The sequence below is a fragment of the Typopeltis vanoorti genome, chromosome 6 (genome assembly GCF_054136105.1).
Source record: "Typopeltis vanoorti isolate ZY-2024b chromosome 6, IOZ_Tvanoo_1.0, whole genome shotgun sequence".
Taxonomy (NCBI): domain Eukaryota; kingdom Metazoa; phylum Arthropoda; class Arachnida; order Uropygi; family Thelyphonidae; genus Typopeltis; species Typopeltis vanoorti.
In genome coordinates, this window is record NC_143554.1 from 8,779,061 (window position 1) to 8,801,644 (window position 22,584).

A 22,584-nucleotide genomic window follows, 5' to 3' on the forward strand; every position below is an offset into this window, starting at 1 on the left:
ATTTTTATAATTTTTTTCTTTGAATTCAGTTCTGTTAAAAAGAGTATTTCCATTATAATTATCATTTCCTAGACTGGTACATATTTACCTTGTAAGAAATAAGATTTAAAATTTTTCTGTATATAATGTAGACTATGGTTTATGTGTAGACCGGTGGTTCCCAAGGCAAACAAAGAAATTTTTAATAAATCCTTTGAATATATTTACGTACTATATGGTACATAAAGCTATTTCTTTAGAAACTAAGATCCAAATTTTACATTGTTTAGCAGTTGGAGAAGGTTCAACATCCTCAGGAAAAAATTTTGGGTTGAATGAAGCTACTGTGAGAATGATTAAGAAAAATGAAGAGGCTATTAAAAATCTGTTCTTTATGGAACAAGAGACAACTAAGTTTGGCAAGTGCAAGAAGAATGATTGTTATGGGAGATTTTAACTACAGTAGTATAAATTGGAGAGAGGAAGATGCATGTAGCAATAGTGGAATGGAATTTCTAGAATTCTTGAGGGACAAATGTCTTGGGCAACATGTAACAGAGGGAACAAGAGGTTCAAGAGTTTTAGATTTGGTTATAGCATCAGAAGAGTTGATAATAACTGAGATGACATCTCTCCTGCCAGTTGGAGAGAGTGACCATATGGTTTTGACTTGGAAAATGAATAGACACGCAGGAGTATCAAAGAGACGGGAACTTATGTGGAATTATAATGCAGGTGATTATAATAGTCTTAGACGTCAACTTCGGAAAGTTTCATGGAGGGAGGAATTGGAAGGCCAGGATATCGTTAGTGCGTGGGAAATTGTGAAAGAATATTTGTTTGCAGCAATGGTAAGTTGTATACTACGAGTGAAGAAGAGGACACAATTTGGAGTAAAGTGGATGACAAACAATATTAAACAGGAATTGCATGTGAAAAAGAGGCTATGGAAGAGATATAAGGAGACAGGTGAAGAGAGGATGCATGAAGAATATAAGACACAGGCCAGAAGAGTGACTAGTGTGGTAAGGAAAGCGAAACTGGAATATGAGAGGAGATTGGCCCTAAGATCCAAGGAAAATCCTAGGCAATTTTTTAGCTATGTGGCCAGTAGGAGGAGAAATGACTGTGGAAGAATGATATTGTGGGATAAAAATGGGAATAGAGTGACTGATGCAGAGGACATAGTGGAATTGTTCAATGACCACTTTATTGGAGTATTTCATCCTGGAGGAGTCAGTTTTAATGCTAGAGAGATAGGGCAGGTTCAAGGTTTAGAGGTACAGGAGGAGAGTGTGTTTCAGATACTGAGAACTCTGGATGTCAATAAAGCTTTTGGACTGGATGGTATTTCACCACGAGTTTTGAGAGAATGTGCTAGGGAACTGACAGTGCCTTTAACCTGGCTTTTCAATGAAAATCTGGCTTCGGCAAAGGTGCCCAGGGAATGGAAGGAAGGTAAGATAGTGCCATTGCATAAGGGTGGTAACAGACTGGAAGTGTCTAATTATAGACCAGTCTGTGTGTTATCAGTAGTTGTTAAGATCTTGGAGAAAGTAGTGAGGGACCGTATGCAGCACTGGGCAGATGAGGGTAATGTTATCTATGAGAGTCAACATGGATTTGTGAAAGGGCGCTCTTGTTTTAGCAATATGCTAGCCTGTTATAATAAAGTTACAAGAACATTAGATGAGGGAAAGGCATATACTGCAATTTTCTTAGCCTTAGCAAAGGCATTTGACAAGGTGCCACATGATAAGCTGATATTTAAGTTGCAACACATGGGTCTGGATGTCAGATTGGTCAACTGGATTCAGGATTGGCTGTCTGATAGGTATCAGAGAGTTGTGTATGGTGGAGCAGTTTCAAGGAGACAGAAGGTTACAAGTGGGGTCCCACAGGGCTCAGTACTAGGACCTATATTGTTTAACCTTTATATCAATGACATTGCCAGTGGATTGCAAGGGGATATTCAGTTGTTTGCAGATGATGCGAAGCTGGGAAGGATTATTAGTAATAGTGCAGATGTGGTAGCCCTGAAAGAGGATTTGAATAAGCTAGATAGATGGGCAAATGAATGGGTGTCTCAGTTTAATGCAGCAAAATGTAAGGTCTTGAGGTTTGGGAAACATCGATGGGATGCTGCATACTCTATGGGAGGAGTTATACTGGAGGAAGTTGGGGAGACAGGAGATCTGGGGTTGATGATTGATAGAAACCTGAAGTTTAGGGAACATATTGCAAAGGTGGTGAAGGTAACACAGAGTATTGCTGCAATTATGAGAAGGACACTGACTGCAGAGATAAGAGTGTTATCATTCTGTTGTATAAGTCTCTGATCAGACCACACTTGGATTATTGTTCTCAGATTTGGTCCCCAGGATTTGAAGGGGATAAATTAACTGTGGAAAAGATACAAAGACGGATGACAAAGATGGTCTCGGGACTGTACAAGGATAGTTATGAGAATCGGCTGAGGGAATGTGGACTGCAGAGTTTGGCGGATAGAAGAAGGAGAGGTGATATGATTGAGACTTTTAAACTGTTGAGAGGTGGTTACAGGGTTGACACTGGGAGTTCTTTCACTTGGTTGAACAGCAGGAAGGAGTGATGACAAGAGGCCATCCCTGGAAGTTACGAAAGGAAACTGTGAGCAAGAGGGTGAGGAGTGGTTTCTTTGCATGGAGGGTGGTTGAGCAGTGGAATGCATTGCCTGATAGAGTGGTGAGGGCGAGAACGGTCAATGAGTTTAAGGAGTGGTATGATAGATTTTGTGTTTCTTAGGGGGGGAACCTCCCCTCAATGAGTCTTTTGACTCCATGGAGGCCTGAATAATAATAATAATAAGATTAGCTGCCAAATCATTATCGTATATGAGAAACATTATAAAAGTGAAGATGGAAAAGGTCCTAGTGATGTGGATAGAAGATTGCTCATAAAAAGGAATACCTTTAGACAGAAATGTCATCAAACAGAAAGCATTACGGCTGTACAAACAGATTCAGAAAAGTAGCCAACAACGATTGCGTTTTTTCTGGAATCACAGGAAGTTTGGCTTACAAAATTTCTCAAAAGATGCACACTTCATAATGTAAAAATAAAAGGAGAATCTGCAGATGAGCCAGCAGCTGGGGAATTTCTTTCAAAACTGTCCAAAATTATTCAAAATGGTGGCTACACTCCTGATCAAGTTTGGAATGCAGATGAAACTGGCCTTTTTTGGAAAAAAATGCCAAGTAGAACTTATATAGCGAAATCACAAAAAAATGTTGCTGGCTTTAAAGCAGCTAAAGATCATGTGACTATTATTTTGCAGCAATGCTTCACGAGATTGTACATTAAAATCATTACTCATTAATCAATCCCTATGACCATGGACAATGAAAGGTGTGCATTTTAACACGTTACCAGTGCACTGGAAGGCAAACAAAAAAAGGTTGGGTTACAAAAGAAATTTTTAACAATGGTTCCATCAATGTTTCATTTCAGAAGTTACGCTATTTGGTGGGAAAAAATCTGGACTTGAAAGTTTTATTGATTATAGACAATGCGCCTGGCCTTACTGTTTTAGAACACCAGAATGTGGAATTTTGTTTTCTGTCACCTAATACAACATCCTTATTACAACAACTAAACCAGGGTGTGATCACCTCCTTCAAAACTTACTACATAAGAAGAATATGCCAAGACATTTTGAATAAACTAGATAAGGATAATTTATTGACAGTTATTGATGTGTGGAAGACATTTTCTATTTTGGATTGCATCAAACTTGCTAAGTTGGCTTTATCAAAATTGAAACCATCAACTTTAAATGCATGCTGGAAAGCTACTTGGCCAGAATGTGTAAAAAAGTAACACTCTGTTATCTTTGCATACAACTGAATATCCCAATATCATCAGATTAGCACATGCAGTTGGCGGAGAAGGATTTGAGGATTTTTCGTCTGCAGATATTGAAGAAATTGATGATTGACAAGACTGTTAGTGATGATGAAATAATAGACGCTGTCTTTGAGAATCTCGATGAAAAAGAAAAAAGGGATGATGAGATTCCAGTCTACAGGATTATTAAAGAAGGGCTTCAAATGGCTAGTAAATTGTAAAGTAATTTCCTTACACATGATCCAAATACTAAATGAGCTGAACAGTTTAAATGTGAACTGAAGTCATGTATGGTGCGATACAAAGAATTATAAAAAGATCTAGTCAAAACAGAATCTCATCAATTAATTACAGAGTTCATGGTAAAAAAAAAAAAAAACCTTCAGAATTATTGGAAATTAGTGCTAATTTAGTTTCTTTTACTAAAGAAAACCCTTCACCATTGCAGTATGAACAGGACTGCCAAAGTGTTTCAAGTGATAGAAGTGATTTAATTCCAGTGTCACACAAAAGAATGTGGCTACTATCAGAAAGTGATGACAAATAAAATTTAACTAATAACCATATGCGAGGGTGTATTTGGGCCTTTTCGAATTTCTGTTTTATTAGTGACACACTATTTTCTTTAAGAAAGATACATATGTATATACTTTAAATAAGTATTTAAAATAAAAAAATATTGCATTCAAATTAAATAGTTTTATACAATGATTTTCATATGTTTTGTTTGAAAATAACTTATTGTTCGTATTGGGTTTTCACATCTGGAACCATTCTGTTTTTTCATATGCACTGTATTCTTTTCTACATGGTTTTCATTTACACAGTTTTTTCTGGAACCAGTGTACCATGTAAATGGGGAATTGGGTGTATTATGGGATCATTGTAACTTACATATTATGTCTAATCATGGTTCTAATATTTTATGCGTAAGTACACATCATGTTATGTGAGCACTCATAGTCATTTGATTTTGTAGTGACTGTTCCTGTTTATTGTCATGTCTTTTTGTTAATATATCAATTACAATATTGTTCTGAAATTTCATTTAATGATTTTACTGATCTCTGTAGATCGTCTTCTGATGTAGCTAATATGCATAATTTGATCTGCAAATAATAGTGTATCTATCTTTATTTGTGGGTTTATTGTTGGTCAATCTAAGTCTTAGCTCTTGCAGGGTTCCAAGGAGTGGAAAGAGGGTAAGATAGTACCACTGAATAAAGGTAGTACTACAGAGGTAGCAAACTACAGACCAATTAATATATTGGGAATGGTCATTAAAGTATTGGAAAAGTTGGTGAAAGGTAAAAATACAACAGTGGGTGATAGGGATGGGATACACTATAGTAGGCAGCATGGCTTTGTAAAGGGTAGGTCCTGTTTTAGTAACTTGTTCACAGTTTATAATAAAGTGACAGCAGAATTGCATAAAGGTAATGGCTACACCATGACACTGCTTGACTTTGCCAAGGCATTTGACAGAATATGGAAAACTATTACAAAAACTAAAGAGGATGGGAATGGATATGAGGCTAGTAGCATGAATAGGAGGGTGGCTGACAGACAGACACCAGAGAGTAGCATATGGTGGAGTGGAGTCTAGGAGAATGATGGTAACTAGTGGAGTATCTCAGGGTTCGGGATACCTCAGTCCCGAACCCTGAGAGTAATTATCCCTCTTTATAAGACTATGATTTGGTCATCTGAATTTTTTGGGGACCAGGAAGTGGTCAAAAAAAGATTCAGAGAAGAGTGACCAAGATGGTAACAGGTCTATGGAGTACTTCCTATGGGGATAAGTTGAAGCTTTGTGGGTTACAAAGATTAGTTGATAGGCAGAAAAGATGGGGCATGATAGAAACTTTTAAGATATTAACGGGGATTTTATAAAATTGATGAGAGTGAATTTTTCCAAATATGACAAATAGAGAACTAGGGAAGATCTGTGGAATTTGTGGAAGAGTGTGGTTAGTAGGGGGTGTGGACCAGATTTTTTGTGTGGAGAGTGGTGAGCGAGTGGAATGTATTGAACGAATTGGTTGCGAGTTCCCTGATGGTGAATGGATGTAAGGAGAATGTGTATGATGGTTGATTTGGGTCTCCTGCAATGAGTCTCCAGACACCATGGAGTAAAATAATATAATAATAATAATTTGTATACCAAAAGAGGTTATGCTGTTTTCAGACTGTTATAATTATATATATATATTAAAAAGCAGAGGTAATAGGGTACATCCTTGTCGTACTTTTTTTTTTTTAATTTTTTTTTTTATCTTTTTGGTTACACTATCTTTGGCAAAGAAGCATGTGATCAAAATGGATATAAACTGCGAGATTTTATGTATAATAATTTGAGAATAATGAATTTGGTTTATAAACAAAAAAATACATAAATATACATGGTCAGCCAGAAGATGTTAGTCAGTTATTGACTACATTATCAAATTTTAAATTAGCCAAGTTAATCCCAGATGTAAGAGTATATTGAAGCTTTGAATTAAATTCGAAATTTAATTCGAAATTTTACCAATGCCATAAAATTTCATTTTATGGCATTGGTAAAATTTTGATTTAAACCAAAATGGCTAAAAATAAAGTAGAAAATGACTATCAACTGAGTTACAAAATTTCTTCATTACAAGATCCCCTTACTAGGCAACATCAGAAATGCACTGATTTAAAAACAGAAACCATACATGAATCAAATGACATAGAAGAGGAATGGGAAAATCCAAAACAAATCCAGACAAAAGCAGCAATGGAAAGCTTAGGAATGAAGAGTAAATAGAATAGAAAAAGAGGACTACGAAACTGGGACAAAAAAATAGAAAGAGAGACAGAAAGAGAGAGATGGAAGAACAATTTCTTAATTGAACTAGAAAAAGATATAACTAAGCCACAACCAAAAACAAAGAATGAACTAATAGAAAATATTATTGTCAGAACTATAAAATAAAAAACATGAACAAAGAAATAAAAGAAAAGGTAAAAATACAAACAAAGAAAACAAACAATAAAAAGATAATAAAGAAGTAAAATTTTATACAAAGAATGAACTAACAGAAAATATTATTATGTCAGAACTAAAAAATACAATAAATAAGATGAAAAATAGGAAAGGACCAAGAGAAGACAATGAAAACATGGAACTGTATAAAAATGTAGGTGAAGCTTTTAATGAAAGACTTCTGAAATTCTTTAACACGGTCTGGATTTCTCGAAATACTGAAAAACGCTTTGAAAAAATCACTTGTTATCCTAATTTACATAAAAAAAAGCAAATAAAGATGAGAGCAGTAACTATAAGGGAATTAGACTGCAAAATGTAGAATACAAAATATATGCAGGAATATTAAAAGAGAAACTAAACAGTACTGCAAAGAAACAGTATTTTGGCACTAAACTACTAGAAGAACAGAATGGATTCCAAAAAGGGCTGATCTTGCATAGACTCAATTTTTACTCTAAAAATATTAAGAGTACTACATTTCAAATGTCTAAAGTCATGTTTCAATATAACAATATAAAACTCTAACCTGCATGCCACAGAGTCTAATGCCCAGTCTTGCTGAAGTACTAGATGCACATTTTGCTATTTGACGAGTGCGTTTATCGGGAGAAGCATCATCTCCATGTTGCCGTGTTCCCATTTTCAGATCCATAATGCAAGGTCTGTGGTAGTGAGAGGCAATATTTTCTAAAAGCAAAAAATCTAATTTTCAAATTAAGGAATTAAAGGTAGTATAACTTTCAAACTTCCATGGAATCCAATGACTCATTGCATAGTCACAAGTATATTTTTATCCAAAAAAAGTTAATGACCCCAAGCACTGATATTGTAACATATATTCAATGATCAGACTTAAAAATTATACCGGTATATTAAGAAAGCATAAATGCATAAAAATTCCTAAAGAATCCTAAGAATAATTAAGTATTATACTTTCACATTTCAGAAACTTCACAATAAAAGTAACATACAGCTTTAAATAAAATTTCTGAATATTCTAAATAATGCTTTTGTGAGAATGAATTTCATTTGTACTAGATGGAGTATACACTGCTCAAAAAAGAAGTCGGCAGATACCATAGTCTGAGGAACAAACAGCCACAATGCTCACTTACCTTCTTTCACTGCAATAAATGTAGCAATCCTACAGGGCATACTTTCCATAAGTGTATGATAGTAATCAATGGGAATTTTAGACCATTCTTCCTGCAGGCATGTAACGAGGTCCTTGACTGTTATGGGGTGGACAGCCTTGTCCTCACTTGACACTCCAGTTCATCCCACAAATATTCAATACAGTTGAGATCAGGACTCTGTATCAAGTGTGGCGATGTTATGTTATGTTCATGTCCACATCATTTGCCCACTTCATAGTCTATTGAGATCCTCCTGCAAGGCCACAATATCTACTCTACTCTACTTCTCATAGCCCCTCCCAGCTTTGAATCATCAGCAAACAGCTGCACATCTCAGTTAAACTGGTCCCAATGTCATTAACACTCGGGAGGTCGAATCTGATCTGACAGATACATGCTAATTGTTAACATGAATATTCTTTAACCTATCTATTGTATAGGTTGAAGGTCATGAGTAGCTGTGCGTGAGTAAATTATGAGTACTATTTTGCACTTTTGTTGCTGTCAGTTTGGTTTAACATGTGTTATGCAAGATTTGTGATATTTGACCTACAGAGGTCATGGCAGATCTGACAGATACTTGCTTATTTTGTAACAAAAATTTTTATTCTTTATATTTCTTTGTTTCAATAATTTCTAGATTGTAACTGAAAATAAATAAACCATGTATTACTGAAATAGAGAGCCAAAGGCTTATTTTTATCATACATATCCTCTAGGATATGTATGATGAAAAAATGCTTTACATTTATAGAAAATACTAAGGAAAGTCATTTGCAGCTTGTTCCACCTTTGCAACGAGTTGCTCAAAGTTGCAGTACTTATGCTTGTGTCCGCCGAAACTTTTAGTTTCTATATTTTTCACATGAAACTCTTGAAATAATATTGAAATGTTGGATTCAATATTTATCATACATATTTCTATCATACATATCCTCTAGGAGATGTATTTATGGAAAATACTAAGGAAAGACATCTGTAGGTTGCTCCACCTTTGCAACGAGTTGCATTACTTATGCTTGTTTCCACTATTTATTGTTTGCACTACTTATGCTTGTTATCGAAACTTTTAGTTTCTATATATGTTTTCGACACGAAACTCTTGTAGTTTCTATATTCGGCTATGAAATAATGTTGGATTCAATATTCACTTAATTTGTACCATCAAGTATTATATTTGCAGTGTTTGTTCTTTATTTTTTTTTGCATTTTAGCACATACTAGTAATGAATGTATCTCTCAGATATACCTCGTTGTACACTGCAAAATTACAACCTCGACCTCCCGAGTGTTAAAGTACAAGTTAAACAATAATGGTTCCAAAACTGATCTCTGTAGCAGTCCACTAGCGATTCTTCTTTTGGGATACCAATCCTCCATATACAACTTGTTGATACCTGTTCAACTGTGAATCAACTACCCAACTTACTATAGTCTGTTATCTAATCCCATCTGTTTCAGTTTAGCTGTCAGTTTATCATGTGGCAGTCTATCAAAAGCCTTTGAAAAAGCCAAGTACACCAACATATATGCATCTCCTTTATTTAATGAATTTGTTGCCTTGTTGTAATATGTAAGTAGACTGCTGAACCATGACCTCTCCCTAACAAACCCATGGTGACCACCATAAAGAATAGTGCTATTATCAATTTACTAGTCCTCACGAACTTCTCTAATATCTTAACAACAACCTCAGACACACAGATTGGCCTATAATTTGTAGCCCTAGTCGTATCCATCCCCGTTGTGAAGTGGAACAATTTTTCCCACTTTCCATCCCTCGGAACTCACCCTGTTCCAAGACTTATGTTAAATAGTTGCACCAAAGGTGCCATTAATTCCATACAGCATTCCCTCAAGACAAGTGGCAATATACTGTGATATCATACCGCATTATTAACATCAAGTTTGCTTAATTTCTCATATACTTCCTGCTCATTCACCATCTGTTCCTCTTCAGCCATACATTCTACACTGCTTCTCCTGATGTTGCCTTCATGGGGATGAAATACACTGATAAACTGATTATTGAATAATTGAACTATATCCTCCATACTGGTTACCAATCTTCCAGTGTCATCACTGACCATCTTCCCATAGTCAGTTTTCCTTCTACTTGCCACATATCGAAAGAACTCAATAGGATTTTTGTAAGCTGGATTGGCTAATTTCTTCACATATTCCAGTTTTGCTAAGCAGCTGAGTTACCTTCATGGCCTGCTCTTCATGCAACTGGTCATTACCAAAATTTATCTTATGTTGCCTCCACAGTGCCTTATTCATCCATTTTATTCTTACCTTGTTTAGCTTTTTCACCTTTCATCATCGTCATCATCACGAACCATGGGCTCACTGCCCGTTGATGTCTGATGCCAGTTTCACTATCTTCTTCCACCTTTCTTTGTCCAGTGCACAGTGTCACAGTTTTTGTACACCCATTCCACACCAGTCTTTTATACCGTCTATCCATTCTCTGTATGGTCTACCTCTTCTGTTTAAACCATCCAAAATACCAAACATAAATGTCTTTATCTTCCGGTCCTCACTCATTTGGACACATTCTACAGATGTGTCCAAATAATTGCAGCTTCCATTTTATAATCTTCTGCATTAGATTCCTATCAAACTGATAGAGCTCTTCATTGGTGACTTTCTGTACCCATCCTATTCTCAGAATCTTCCTGTAACAAGTTCTTTCAAATGCCAAAATTATTTTTCTTGATTCTTTATTTATTACCCACATTTCAGATCCGTACAGTACACCACTGAAGATGCATGTTTCCAATACTCTTAGTTTTGTTTGCAGACTTATCACTTTACTTTTCCAGATGTTATCCATGGCCTTTAGATTTGTTCTTCCCTTTGCAATCCTGATCTTTATTTCTTTTTTACAGTCCAAGTCATATGTCAGTTTACTTCCCAAATATGTGAATTGTTCTACATTTTATATATCAGTTCCATCCACTTGTATCTTTTGTTTCACGTTCTTCTCACCAAATACTATTGTCTTTGTTTTTTCAAAGTTCATAACAAGTCCAAATCTCTTTCCTTCCTCATTTAACAGTTTCAGTGTTTTTTGTAGTTCTCTTTCGTCTTCTTCAATAATAACAATGTCATATGCAAATCTCAGATTGTTAATTCTCATTCCATGTACAGATATTCCATTGGCATCTTCTTTCATTTTATCCATTGCTCTTTCTAAATGTACGATGAAAATGCTTGGTGATATTGGGTCTCCCTGTCTAGTACCTCTGCTTGTTTTAAACCATTTCCCCAAATCATCACCTATTCTAACTGCTGCAACTGCATTCTGATAAACATCTTTTAATATAGCTATTAGTTTTTTATCAATTCCATAGGATTCCAGAACTGCTAATGTCACTTTCTGGTCAATGCTGTCAAATACTTTCTGAAAATCAACAAAGCAAGTATATATGTTTTTGTTTTTTCTCCTAGCTTTCTCTGCTATTAACCTCATTGTCAAAATCTGTTGAATTGTAGTTCTATCCTTTCTAAATCCTGCTTGCTCGTTCCTTTCTTGTATAATGTTACTAATATTGATTTCACCCACTCCTCTGGCATTTTCCCTTCTTTCCATACCATATTACATAGTTGGTGCATTTCTGTAACCATACTTTCACCACCATATTTAATCATTTCTCCAGTAATGTTATCGTTACCAGGACTCTTGTGTTTTAGCCATCCTATTGCTTTTTCTACCTCTCCTCTTAAAATGTCCATATCATGCTCATTACCTGGTAGTGATATCTGCTTCAATTCTTCAGCCAGTTTCCCAACGCTATCTGAATCTAGTTTTTCTTCATACAACTCACTACAGTATCTTGTCCACCGCTGTACAATTTTTTCTTTATCCATCAATACTTTGTCTTTTTCATCTTTAATTGTGGTCTGTTTTGGTTGCCACTTTCTATTAATGGTTCTGATCATTTTGTATACCTCCCTTGTTTTATGCTCTCCATAGTATTGTTGCATTGGGCTTCTAACCATTTTCTTATCCATTCTGACTGCTTTTTTCACCTCATTACACTTTCTTCTATATTGCTCTTCTATTTGTTCTGATGTAGCCCTTCTTATCTTCAACATTCTTTTCTCCTGTACTAACTTCAGTGTTTCTTGTGTAATCCATTTCTTCTTGATCTTCTCTTCTTCTGGTACTGTTTCTTCAACTGCATCTTCTATCGCCTTCATTACTCTTTTCACTCTTAAATTCAAGTTTTTTTCTTTCTCCACACTTTTAAGTTTCTCTTCTAACACTGTTCTGTACCTTCTTCCTATTTCTGCTTCACTTATTCATGCTGTATCTCTTCTATTCTGATGTTGGGGGTTTATATTTCTTTTTTTATTTCATCTTTTCACCTTTGGACTACACTTATACACACTTCTGCTGTTAAATAGCTCAAGATCAATGCCAATGCAGTGTCTATATACTTCCTAATCAACTCCTCTTTCTATAAGCTCTTGGTTATCTCCAAAGCTATCCATCACCAGCCTTGCAGTTCCCCATATATCCCTTATTTATAGAAGTTCTCATGTGACAGGCTGCACCCAATGTGATCACTTCATGGTCACTCTCTCCAACCAAAGGGGAAAAAATTAAACACTGCATTCACAATCATATCCTTTGATGATATAACCAGATCTATAACTCTTAACCCTTGTGTGCCTTTCATTATGTACTGCCTAAAATTGTCCTTAAGAACTCAAGAAATTCATTCTCCTTATTCTCTGATGATATCTCTTCATCTGATATAGTTGAAATCACCTTTAATGATCACTGTTTGCTTTCTCACAAGCCAAGATGCCTATATATTTCTTTGTCTCCATCTTCTACATTCCCTGGCCTCTTCAAAAGCATTGCCACTCTTTTTACTCCTTATATCTCAACCTTGTACAGACATAATTTCTCTGCTATCATCAGCAGCAGCACTTCCTTTCCCTTTCCTATCTTTACAAAAAACATCATATCCATCTATTTCTATCTTGGTCAAAATAGCCAGCCTGGCAGGCCGAGTGGTTAGCGTATCCGCTCTCCAGCCAAAAGGCTGCAGGTTCAAATCCTGCCATGGAAATGGATGTTTGTGATTGTCTGTGAAAATACTAGTGGTGGTGGACAGTAGATGATGGATGAAGTTGAATGGTGAAGATGGGGAGTTGAAGAGTAGGCGCCCTCCCTTGATGAGTCTTGGACTCCCTGGAGGTATCAAATAATAATAATGTCATTCTCTTCCAATTATATCATCAACCACCCTGAGCTCTTTCATTTCCTCTCCTTAAAAGTTGATTTTCTCCAGCCCCATACTCCTAACAGTGAAATCATCCTCCTGGGTGATTTTAATGTCCATAACACCAATTGGCTTTTCTCTTCCAGTTGTACAGATCCTGTAGGCAGGGATGCTGAAACATTTACCATCACTAATGACCTTACACAAATTGTTCAAAATCCGATCAGAATACCAAATAACCCAAACCACTCCCCAAATACCCTAGATCTCTTCCTTACCAATGACCCCTCCAAATATATGGTGAATACAGTGAGCTCCCTGGGTAATTCTGACCACAACCTAGTGCTCACCCCCCCCCCCCCCATGCAACAACACTTACATAGTCACTCCCACACAAGAGTAGTTTGGCATTATAACAATGCCAAATGGGACAGTATCCAAGACTATTATGCTTCATTCCCATGGTTGGATTATTATTTCTGGTCTTCCAGGGCAAATATCACCATTTCATGACAGTGAGGGTTACCCTCACTGTCATGAAAATATACATTCTCACACTACTCAGAATTGTTGTCCCCTATCCAAACCCTGGTTCTCCAAAAGATATGCCAAGGCTGTACAAATGAAAAATCAAGCATACCACAACTGGCAGTGAAATCATCACTGCCAGTTGTCTTGAATCATCAAATCAAGAACCCAATCCTCGTACAATGCCTATACTGAAGCCCGAAACAGATGCCAGAAAATAATCAATGCTTCTAAAACAGAACCTGAATGGACAGGAAGCTTGCAGCCTGTCCAAATGGCAGACATGCCTTTTGGTCTCTTGCCAAGGCAATTGGTCATAATTTTTGTCCTACACTATTCCCACCCCCATCATACCCAGATGGCTCAATTGCAACATCACTCACAGAAAAAGCTAACCTCGTGGCTTCACACTTTGCTTCTAATGCACACATAACTGACAATGGCAAATGTCCTCCAGTCATTCCAGCTGTCCAATATACAATGCCCCCTGTATTATCCTTTTGCCAAAAAGAAATCATAAACCTGTTGTCTAAATTAGACACCAAAAACATCTCCTGGCCCTGATGGCATTCCTCCAATTGTCCTGAAGGTCTGTGCACCAGAACTGACTCCTATCCTATACTATCTTACTCCACTTACCAGTGGAGTAAGATAGTATGTACAGACGGGGATAGTATGCACTAACAAATCACTGCCATCTAACTACCACCCTATCTCACTCACTTCAGTCCTATCCAAAGTGATGGAGAAAACCATCAACCCTCAGCTCATGTTCTACCTTGAAGGCATCCAGCTATTAAGCGACCACCAGTATGGATTCCGTTGATGCCGGGCAACAGGAGATCTACTCTCATACATCATCCATCACTGGACAAATGCCATGGAGAAATATGGCGAATCTCAAGTAGTTGCATTTGATATTTCTAAAGCCTTTGACTGGGTCTGGCACAAAGGCTAACTAAGCAAACTCCCATCGTTTGGACTGTCTCATGTCTTCTTCATATGGATTGCCAGCTTCCTGTCTGGGCGCACACTATATATGATGATAGACAGCTCCCTATCCTCTCACCATCCAACCAATGCTGGGGTCCCACAAGGTTCAGTTCTCTCACCAACCCTCTTCCTACTGTATATCAGTAACCTACTTCAGTTGACCTACAACCCAATACACAGTTTTGCAGACAACAGCACATTGCACTCCTCCCTTTCATTTGACCCTACTCTACACAACTCACTTCACCCCACAGAGCATCAACCACCACTACCATTAATTCTTATCTCCAAGCCATCCTCCAATGGGGCTCAGATAACCTCGTCAACTTCAACGCTAGTAAAATCCAGTTCTGTCTTATTTCTCACAAAAAGAACCATTTTCCCCCAGTATTATTTTTGATAACACTCAAATTCTCAAACAAGATGAGATTTCTCTTCTTGGAATTACCCTGACATCAAGCCTCTCCTGGCATAAACACATCACAACCATTGCATCCTCAGCTTCCAAGAAACTAGGTTTTCTCTTTCACTCAAGACGTTACTTCACCTCTAAACAGCTGTTAACTTTATACAAATTGAATAAGCTATTGCCCAGCTATCGAATACTGCTCCATTCCCACAGGGAAGAGCATTTAGACCCATCTGTTACCAACTCGCTCCCCACACTCTCACATAGACGTTTGGTCTCTGAATTTGTATATTCTATAAATATTTTCATGAGAAATGTACATCTGAAACAGCATCAATAATTCCCCCACTCTGTACTCAGCCCATTGGAACACGTACAGCTGCTGTCCAACATCCTTTCACAGTTCACCTTGAAACCAACAGAACAAGTTTCTTTTCCTCCTCTTTCATTCCTGTTACTGCTGTACTATGGAACAGTCTTCCCCCTGACGTATTTCCCAAGGAATACAACATACAGGCTTTTAAATCAAATGTAAACAAGTTTCTCCTTTCCCAATCCACTACCCATATACAGTACTAACGTATTATAGGTTGACCAGCAAACCTCTTGTATATGGGCTCAACATTAAAAAAAAAATCATGTTCTGCTTATTCCAACTATTTTGGGCACAAAAACTCAATCAATGCAACAATTTCCGCTACCTTACTGCTGACATCTTGGCATTCATAAACAAACATAAGAATTCATTTCATGGTCTATAGCCAGTCCTACTCTCACACTGTCCCCTGTCTGTGGCCTCTCCTCACCTGCTCCTGTCTGCTCATCTTTTGCCCCACTCAGTCCCCTAGACTCAACCCTCCATGTATTCCTGGCCATTTCATTCTTATGCTGACTATTTATATACGTGAAACATTCATTACCACGTTCAGAATCCAGTCTCCTTACACTGTGTCTCCCTGATCTAACTCATTTCCTATCCAACTTGCTTTCCTGTTCTCATATTTTTCTCCATTCACAATCATATCAGTCTCGCTTAGTCCACTCGCCTTCTCATTCACATCATTTTTGACTTCCACTGATATCTTGTTTGCCTCACTCACTACATATCCCTCCAGCAGCAGCAACCTTCTCAAATGATTCGCTCTCAAACCATTCAGATGCGATCCATTGCTCTTATACAGCTCCATTTGGCCCTCAAACTCATCCCACATGTTCACAAACTGCACTCCTTTCTCTTCACATTCCATTGAAGATCTTTGCTCTCTGCACATCAATGTCATACTTGTGCAACACACAAATTACCCTTCCTATCATACTATTGTCTTGCACTCTTCTCAATAATCTGCTGATATCCAATCTCATATTCTTCCTATGCCCAATCAAGTCATTTCTCCCAACTACACCCACTAACTCCCTCACATGCTTACTTCTCAAATCTAGTGCCTCAATAACTCTGTTCACTCTCCCTCCTGGAAAACATACCTTGTGTACCCCTTTCATCCACCACACCTTTTATGACAGAATCTACATATAGTACTATTCTTGAGTCATTCACTACTTCTTTTTCTCCACTATCTTTCTTTTTACTTTTTCACACTCCGTTTGTATCCACCATGTCTAATTTCTTTCTGTACACACCCCATTTCATTTCTCATCTTAATCATTTCATTCTTCAACTGCTGCATTCCAGCAATCGCTCCCACTATTGTTTCATCAGTCCGACTTTCGTCCATATCCACAGTTCACACCAGCTTTTGCTTTGTCGGTCAGGCACACACTTCTGCTTTGGTAATTATGCCCAATTTTACTTATTTAATTATTTCTGTATTCACAATTACATTCTCCATATTCATATTCTCATGTTTACTCTTCAGGCTACCATACATGTGAATGCAAAATGCAAAAATGAAGTGAAACAAGTTTAGAAAGAAGAGTAATGTGAAAGCAGTGGTGACGTCAGAGAGAGAGAGAGCAACAGAATAAATGAAATACTGCGTTAAGATCACACTGAATCTACCAGTGAATCTAAATGAAAGATAGATGGAATGAAATAGGATAATGGTTTTCAAAAAAGAGGAAAGATAATAGTATAGTACATAAGAACAAAAGAAGCAATAAGGATGGAAAGTTACATAAGTATTAGAGAAAAAAAAAAACATAATGTGTGGTACTAGTACTCAATGATTAGGGCTATTCTGAGATGCATGAGTGATGAAAACAAGTTTTCTTGGAAGAAAGGATTGTGATATGGTTGTAGAAGAGAGTGAAAAATATGATTGTATTAGTAAGCAGGAACATTTTGTAAGGAGAAAGAGAATTGCTGAGAGATGTGTTAAGAGCAAAAGAATGAAGTTCGTAATTTTTTTCCCATGGTAAAAAGTGTTTGTAAGTGGAAAGCAAATGATACAATGCATTTTCATTATGCAAAGTAATGGCATGCAGTATGTGGACATAGGGAATGAGTTTAATGACATAAAGGAGGTATCAATGGGATGGTTGCATTTAAATGAAACTGAAATTAGGCATCTGGAGAAACTGTTGGTCTGAAAGGATTAAAATAAGTCATGTTTGGTTTAAATTATGGCCAAGGCTAATATTATGAGATGAAAACCGGAATGTTCAAGAAGATAAAATACTATGATCTCTGTATGGGATTTTATAATGGGTTTCTGGCATAAAGAACACAAGTTGAACTCAAGGTCAAATGAAGGACAAATATGATTTTCTCACTTCTGCACTATGGAGCTACTTGAATCACGACAATGAGAGGTCTTATAGAGTGGAAACATGACAAGAGAAATGTAGGTAACATTTGATGCATCAAATGCTAACAGGGATGATCAGAAAGTTAACGAGATAGAAGGGATGATCCCCAGTTATAGTAGGTTAGAGTTTTCCAAAATGTGGCAGGATTTGTGAAGCGTATATTCCACAGTAAACTACTAAGTAACTAATAGCATTTACAAACATTTTGTCATGTAGTAGTTGGAATAAAAACATTATTGGGATATGCAATATACAGGGTGTTCGGGATAAATTTGACAGTTTCGTAAGGAAAAAGAAAATCTTCTTTGTATCTATTAAATTTAATGAATTGACAAAAAAACATTACAGGCAGAGTTAATTACAATACTATCAACAAGATTTACTCAAAATAACCACCATTAGCATCGATCACAGCTTCAATTCTGCTTCGGAACCTCGAACAAGCTGATGCTACAGTCTCCCTGGGAAGGGCCGCAAAAACTGTTTTAATTTTATCCATTAACTGGGCTTTTGTATTACTGGAAGTGCGATTGGTGTCTTTTTCAACTGCGCCCCATACAAAATAATCCATGGGGTTAAGGTCTGGGGAGTTTGGAGGCCAAACATTTGGACTGGTGAAGTCGTAGAAATTTTCAGACAACCATTTTTGACTTTTCCCAGAGGTGTGGCAAGGGGCCGAATCCTGCTGCCATACATACGGCCTACCATTGGCTACCCTTGTTATCCAGGGCTTGACTACAGTTAGCAACTCCACGAACAAAGCCCGAATTCCAATGCCAGGGTTCTTCAACACCTGTTCCTGCAGATTTGCGAGGAATTCTGCTGTACGAACGCAATCAGATCATCTGCTAGGGATCTTTCTTCTTGCTACATCCTCGTAGTCACCATTGCAAGTCTCTAGTTCATGCCTGATTGTTTTTACTGTATTCAGGGAGCATTGGGCAGCAGTCGTAATATCCTTATTTTGATGGCGGGCACGAATCATCATGATACAAGTTATTCTCTTCCATGATTCAGGTGGGTTCCAGCTATCCATCCTTTCTGACATCTTGTATATGAATGAAGAAGGGTCCAAACTTTTAAATGAAGAGAAGTGTGTGTTAATACATGTAACTTACGGAAAAATATAATTAATTATAAATATGTCAAATTTATCCCGAACACCCTGTATATAGTCAGTTCTCAACTTATGACATAAACAACTTACAACCAACTGTACTTGCAACAACCATAACATTAAGATATTCAGCAAAAGACACCCTCACTCTTGCAACCCATGGACCAAGATGTTATTGCAACCTTCAAGGCATATTATTTAAGAATACTTTTGCTCAGGCTACTGCTGTTATAGATGGTGAGAAAACCCTCGAAGACTCTTTGATGGAACATAATATCTTGCCGATGCAGCACAGGGTGAGGTGATATCAGAGTGTATGAATGAATGATAAATGCACGTAAACACAAGAAAGATATTTAATTAACCAAATATTTCGGTCTGTAAATAGCAGACCATCCTCAGTGGTATTACAAGAACAGTTATAAAAAATACAAGCTAGAATATTAACAATAGATCGTTTAAAATAGAACACACCGCATGATGTTATATCACTAAGTATGAAACAGATATTTTGAAGTAGAGACATGACTGAAAAAAAAAATAATAAAAATAATAATAATTAATGAGTAATCTTGATTAGACATTCCCAGATTTTTGATATAGATACGCAGTCATTACGATTCAGGTTGGGACAAAAGAGCAAGGCCTCCACACTTTCCTTGAACAAACGTTCAAACCTGTAACGGGATCTATGTAAGAGGCGAGTCCTGGTCCAAAGGATGTTGTGGTCAGTTTTGATCCCATGCTGAGCCAATCCAAACTTTTCAGGTTTGTTGTGAAGAATGGAGGATTGATGGATTCTTTTTTCAAGAGAACGTCCAGTCTGTCCAAAATAGGATAGATCACAATTGCACGGAATTCGATAAACTCCAGGAAGAGATAAAGTTGAGCATTTGTCTTTAGGAGAAGGAAAATGAGAAGACAATTTGTTAATAGGTGAATAAGTAGCTGTTAAATCATATTTCTTTAAAATTCTTGTGATAGGTTCAGAAATACCAGAGATATAAGGTATTGGCACTCGATGTATTGAAACTTTGTTGTTATATTCCTTATATCTCCGGTATTTCTGAACCTATTGCAAGAATTTTAAAGAAATATGATTTAACAGCTACTTATTCACCTATTAACAAATAGTCTTCTCATTTTCCTTCTCCTAAAGACAAACACTCAACTTTATCTCTTCCTGGAGTTTATCAAATTCCGTGCAATTGTGATCTATCCTATTTTGGACAGATTGGACGTTCTCCTGAAAAAAGAATCCAAGAACATCAATCCTCCATTCTTCGCAACAAACCTGAAAAGTCTGGATTGGCTCAGCATGGGATTAAAACTGACCACAACATCCTTTGGACCAGGACTCGCCTCTTACATAGATCCCGTTATAGGTTTGAACATTTGTTCAAGGAAAGCGTGAAGGCCTTGCTCCATCATCCCAACCTGAATCGTAATGACTGTATATCTATATCAAAAATCTGGGAAAGTCTAATCAAGATTACTCATTAATTTTTTTTTTTTCAATCATGTCTCTATTTCAAAATATTCCGGTTCATACTTAGTGATATAACACCACACGCCGTGTTCTATTTTAAATGATCTATTGTTAATATTCTAGCTTGTATTTTTTATAACTGTTCTTGTAATACCACTGAGGATGGTCTGCTATTTCCAGAGCGAAATATTTGGTTAATTAAATATCTTGGACGCTGAGGTTGACAATGAAGATGTAAAGTATTTGCTAGAATGCTGTGGAAGAAGAGCTCTCAAACAAACACTACTTTACAGAGCTAGAAGCACAGGAAGTTGAGCAAATGTTGTTGTTCTTCTTCTTCTTCTGAGAAACTATATCCCCCAAAAAAGTATACAGTGAAAAAACTGACAAGAATCATTTGCCTCTGTTAATAAGACAATTCGGTTGTTTGAGGAAACGGACCCAAACATGAGGAAATTTAGTGATACACACTACAATTACTTGCTACAGAGAAATTTATGTAGAAAAGAAAAGGAAACTTGTACAAACTACATTGGATGTAATGTATAAATTTTTAAAGAGGCCCACTCCAGCTGTCACATTATCCTATGAAGATAAGCTTAGACCTTTCACAAGTTATTTATCTGGTGAACCTTTTTTTTTTTTTTTTTTTGCAATTCCTGAATTTGAAAAATTTGTTGCTGATGAGTTGGCCACCTCTGCCTCCTTAATCAAGTAGTAATATTGAAGAATTACTCTTGCTCCATGTGTTTACATCTGATTATTTTACTAGTTAGTGCACAGAAACACTGTACCTCATGTTTCATTATTATAGCACAGTAGTACAGGACAGCAATTTTATGTTATAATTTATACATTGTATTATTTCACTATAAAAAAATCAAATTAGTTAAGATATATAACAAAGTAGACCTATGCATTTTAACATATCCTCATAGTCCACATAGTTATTTCTGACTTACGATGAGATCATCGGAACAGAATCCCTATTGTAAGTCGAGGACTGACTGTATAAACGTAGTACTACTGAGGTCTTCAATTTCTCAAACTTTTCAAATAGAAAGACAATTGTAATTTAACCACCATACTGCCCTCGACACATCCATTATTACATGGATGCAAAGTGCCAAATGAAATTGAAATCGCATTTGAATACTGTTGAACTAACATAGATAAGAAGCATAAATTAATTCATATATTTTATCTATATGGCATTTTAGTGGTTAAGTTAGGCTGATGTATATGGCATTTTCGCTCAATAAATCATTAAAACTATAAATACACCTATGTAGGAATTTGGTATTATCCTACTGAATCCCATAGCCAGTGTTGCCATTTCTATATTGAGCCAGATCATATTTATGAGGTCTTATAAGTTGAATATGGCTCTAATTTCTGAAAACTTTTAAATTGTTCTTCTTCTGGTTTGAACAAATAAGATTAGGATGGAACATGGAATTTAGGAACTGGTCTTTTTTTTTTTTTTTTTTTTTTTTTTTTTTTTTTTTTTTTTGGAGAAGATAACTGATTGTAGATTGGTTCATAGGTATGAAGGTGGCAGTGAGTTGGAATTTCTTCAAAATTTTTGCTAAATACTCAAAAATAACTTGATATAAGGGATGAGAGTTTTATGAACTTGCCTTGGAGAATGTTGAAAGAAACTATGAATGATTTTTTAAAGTAATTTGTGGGTTATAGCCATTTAAGAGAATAACAGTTTCCATTTCATGAGAAAATTAGAAGTAAATTTCACATGTTCTAAAATACCTGGAATTTTATAATTTCATATTGTTGAGAGGGATGGTGCACAGATGAGAGATATATATGGTAATCTATAAAAATTGGTTTCAGTAGACAGCAATAGAAAACAAGTCATCACATTCATTTGATTAACACAGGTAAAGACTGCTCCTGCATTTCTTTCTCTAAAGTAAACTTGACCCATTCTGGATTGGTAGTTTTGACTTAGTGAAAATTTTACTCACATAGTGTAATGAAAGTGATGATTTATGATCAAAAGTTAAGA

General features: G+C 36.4%; 1 protein-coding gene across 5 annotated transcripts in view; it reads right to left on the reverse strand.

Annotated features, from left to right (window-relative positions):
- The window catches only part of LOC150105270 (inositol hexakisphosphate kinase 3-like), a 250,209-nt gene that overhangs the window by 10,975 nt on the left and 216,650 nt on the right, over positions 1-22,584 (reverse strand). For all 5 annotated transcript variants that reach the window (XM_090394042.1, XM_090394043.1, XM_090394041.1 and 2 more), the window contains one exon: positions 7,404-7,579. In XM_090394042.1, coding sequence (XP_090250168.1) covers positions 7,404-7,579 — 176 coding nt within the window. The remainder of the gene's footprint in view (positions 1-7,403; positions 7,580-22,584) is intronic.